The 4,338-nt window shown below is 35.1% G+C and overlaps 1 protein-coding gene across 1 annotated transcript; it reads right to left on the bottom strand.

The window, feature by feature from the left end:
• Positions 1-1,172: 1,172 nt before the first annotated feature.
• LOC141342739 (uncharacterized) lies at positions 1,173-4,333 on the bottom strand (the record flags this gene model as incomplete). Its single annotated transcript, XM_073847262.1, has 2 exons — positions 1,173-2,119; positions 3,714-4,333. Coding segments are annotated over 2 exons (1,404 nt in total), but the record flags the coding sequence as incomplete, so codon positions are not given.
• Positions 4,334-4,338: the final 5 nt, after the last annotated feature.

The raw sequence follows: 4,338 nt of genomic DNA, 5'->3' as shown, positions 1-4,338 counted from the left end.
CACGATACTATCGTCTATCGGCACAACCCTACCAAGTTGTTAGCAGGATAAGCAATTTGCTAGCATGTTTTTTAACATGATTAACATGTACCAAAATGTGGGAATTTTAATAGGTAAGAGGTGGATAATTTTCTCAGATGATTATTATTCATGCAACAATACATGTTGCTGTTAAAGGGATGGTTCGGAGTAGAATTGACTTCATTGCTATGCACTCCGAAGCCCATGTAAGTACCACATCCGAAGTTTTTTTTACCTTAGTCAAACATTTTTGGAGATATTAGAGTTTTTCGAATTGCTTGTTACAGGAGTGAATGGTACATGTGATGTTCTGATGCAGCGTTTTGTGAGTACATAACCTATTTACAATACTGTACAAGTTTGGTAAGATTACTTGCACGTTTAGTGGTGCACTTTACGAGATACATCACATGTACAATTCACTCCTGTAACAAGCAATTCGAAAAACTCTAATATCTCCATGAATGTTTGACTAAGGAAAAAAAACTTTGGATGTGGTATTTACATCGGCTTCGGAGTGCATAGCAATGAAGTCAATTCTACTCCGAACCATCCCTTTAAGGTTTTCATTAATAACTATCACTATATGGATGATAACTTTGTCTAGTGCCCTTATGGATGTTTTTAGCAAGATTTTGTGAGAATTTAACTTATATCCCTGCTGAAAAAAAAAAAAAAAAAACACAGCTAAAACCAACTTAGTCTGGATGGCTGGTCTTGGCTGGTTTAAGCTGGTCAGGCTGGTTTTAGCTGGTGGTTTCCCAGCCTGACCACCTAAGACCAGCCAGACTAGCCTGGCCAGGATGGAAAAGTGACCAAAACCAGTCTAGGCTGGTTTTAGCTGTTTTTATCATAAGGGATACTGAATGAAATAGAATAGACTTCTAGATGGCCAGTGTTTGAATATTTCATTTCATTCTGTAAGCTACTGTTGTACACAGTTAACTAGTGTTAAATGCTACAGTTTTAATAGTATTGATAACATTTCTGACAGATGATAACATGATGTTTCTTTGGGCTTTTTTGATTACTGTCAGTTTAAGTAGACAAAAACCAAAAAACTAAAGCAAAACTGGTTCAAATCTTTTGTAAACAAGATAAGATCAAAATATCGCTAGCCCTAAACTTCAAATTTTTCCATTTTGCTAAAACATGTCAAATTAAGTAGGAAAGACAAGTCCAAGAAAGATTATAATAGCTGGATCTGGCAACATGGAGACACTCATATGAGGAGTTTTAAACAGCTAATTTGTCATTCAGAGAAATTTTATTTCTGAACATGAATCATTTAGAGAGGACCAAACCTCTGTGGCCTCATAATTGGCTAAGGCCAGAGCATTTCTTTCCATAGGTTTGCAAATGAAGTTTCAGGTCTCTTTTATATGTGAAACTCTTCTCACACTGAAGACATTTGAATGGTTTCTCTCCAGTATGAATCCTCATGTGAGTCCTAAGGTTTCCTTTAACAGTGAAACTCTTTCCACACTGAGGACAAGCAAAAGGTTTCTCTCCGGTGTGAGCTCGCAGGTGAACCTCGAGGACGGCGTTGTGTGAGCAAGTTCTTCCACAGTGGAGGCACATGCAAGCATTTTCCCCAATGTGAGATTTGACATGATTCCTAAGCAATTTCTTGTTGGTGAAACTCTCTCCACACTGCTGACATCTCAAACAGTTCTCTCTTAAATGCATCTTCATGTGTTTACTAAGGGTTATTTTACATCTGAAACTATGTCCACACTGACCACAAATATACGGTTTCTCTCCTGTGTGGATTCTCATGTGATTCTTAAAGCTGTCTTTGCGTGAGAAGCTCTTTCCACACTGTTGGCAGGTGAACGGACTCTCTCCAGAATGACATCGCACATGAGTATTTAGGTTTCCTTTATGTATAAAACCCTGTCCGCAGTGAGGGCAAGTGTAAGGCCTCTCTCCAGTGTGAGTTCTCCTGTGGACTGTAAGGCCTTCTTTCTTAGAGAATGTTTTTCCACACTGCTGGCAGAGGTAAGGCTTCTCTCCAGTGTGAATTTTCATGTGGCCGTTAAGGGTTCGAGTTTGGTCAAATGTCTTGCCACACTCTTGGCAAGTGAAACCCTTTTTAGTTCCATTCTTTCGAACTCTTTTTCGTGAGGAAGACTTTTTAGTCTGTGAGCAAGCAGAAGGTTCTCCAGTTATGAAATCGTCATGTTCCTCATAGTAATATTTATACTCCATTTTATTCAGTTCTTCACTCTCCTCTTTCAGCCCCATCAGGTCTAAGGGAAAAAGAGTCAAATACAAGTTAACACCAGTTTCATGGCACAAAACAGCTGGTTTCTGCACCCACTAAGTCAGATCGAGCTTTATTGCCAAGTATTTTTGCTCAGCTCTTTTTCAGCTAAATGCTGGGTTTTTTTTCTTTTTAAAAGAATCAAAGAATACTGAAAAAATAATGGTACACAACTGTTTTTAACACTGATGAAGTCTGAAATGTGTCTTAAACAGCAAATCAGCATATTGATTCTGGAATGATCTGGAAGACTGGAATAATAATGTAAATTCAGCTTTGCCATTATAAATTACATTTTACATTTTTTTTCAAATAAAAAATGTTATTACAAATGGTTAAAATATTTCATAATATTACTGTTCTTATTCAGTAATTCAGCCTTGGTGACTTTACAAGTCTTACTGATCCCAATGTTGTTGTTTTTTTAGAAGTCATCAATACTGCTTTAATTTAATCAAAAACACAGAAAAAACTATGATACAGCAAAAATTTTATTACAATATTCCTGTGATACAAAGCTGAATTTTCATCAGCTGTTACTCCAATCGTAAGTAGCCTAATTTTTCATTAGAATTATAAATATTTTTGGATATTTATGTGATTATTTTTTTCAGGATTCTTTGAAGAATAAAAAGTTAAAAAGAACAGCATTTAGTCAAAATATAAATCTTTTCTAACAATATAAATTTATGCTATCATGTTTTATTCATTCAATATATCCTTGGTGAATGAAAGCATTAACTTCTTTCAAATAAAAAAAAGAATAAAAATTTACTGACTCCAAAATTTTGAACATATTAGATATGTAATATTGTTAGAAAAAAACTCTCAGGTTTCGAAAAATTTTAAAGCAACACAACTGTTTCCAGCACTGATAATAAAGCAGTATATTCCATATATATATATATATATATATATACACACACAAAGACACTAAAGGCTTGTAATTCAATTCCATTTAAAAGTTTTATTTAGATATTTCAAATAAAGCCTAAAACATCATGGCTTTCAACTATTAAAGCTAAAAAAAAATGTTCTCATGCAAATACATCAGTTGACCACAAATTTGTTAATAAAATATAAAAAGTAAAGATAATGTATTAATAAAAAAAAAAGTAACATTTAATAATGACTCAAAGCAAAATGATCATTAACTACTGAAAGTAAAAGTAAAACTGAGATTGATTTCTCTACTACTAATTAACCAGTAGGGGTGGATATACATATACAGTACATGCCAGACCAGTATGTGTAAATCTGCCAGAGATATTCTGCATGACTGTGTATAGCAGATGATTGAATAAAATGATTCTCATGTGCAGTGCAATGATATGGTTCATTTCCAGGGTGGATCCTCTCATGTATTTTCAGATCTGATGACTGACTAAATCTCTTGTTGCAGTGTGAACACTTATAAGGTCTCTATCCATTGTGGATCCTCTCATGTGTTTTCAAAAGAACTGACTGACTAAATCTCTTGTTGCAGTGTGAACACTCATAAGGTTTCTCTCTAGTGTGGATCTTCTCATGTATTTTCAGATATGATGATTGATTAAATCTCTTGTTGCAGTGTGAACACTCATAAGGTTTCTCTCCAGTGTGGATCCTCTCATGTATTTTCAGATATGATGATTGATTAAATCTCTTGTTGCAGTGTGAACACTCATAAGGTTTCTCTCCAGTGTGGATCATCTCATGTGTTTTCAAATGTACTGACTGATAAAATCTCTTGTTGCAGTGTGAACACTCATAAGGTTTCTCTCCAGTGTGGATCATCTCATGTGTTTTCAAATGTACTGACTGATTAAATCTCTTGTTGCAGTGTGAACACTCATAAGGTTTTTCTCCTTTGTGGATCCTCTCATGTCTTTTCATATATGCTGACTGACTAAATCTCCTGTTGCAGTGTGAACACTTATAAGGTTTCTCTCCAGTGTGGACCTTCTCATGTATTTTCAGACATGCTGACCGACTAAACCTCTTGTTGCAGTGTGAACACTTATAAGGTTTCTCTCCAGTGTGGATCCTCTCATGTATTTTCAGATATGATG

The sequence above is a fragment of the Garra rufa genome, chromosome 1, assembly GCF_049309525.1.
Source record: "Garra rufa chromosome 1, GarRuf1.0, whole genome shotgun sequence".
Lineage (NCBI taxonomy): Eukaryota > Metazoa > Chordata > Actinopteri > Cypriniformes > Cyprinidae > Garra > Garra rufa.
This window is presented reverse-complemented; position numbering and strand designations above follow the sequence as displayed.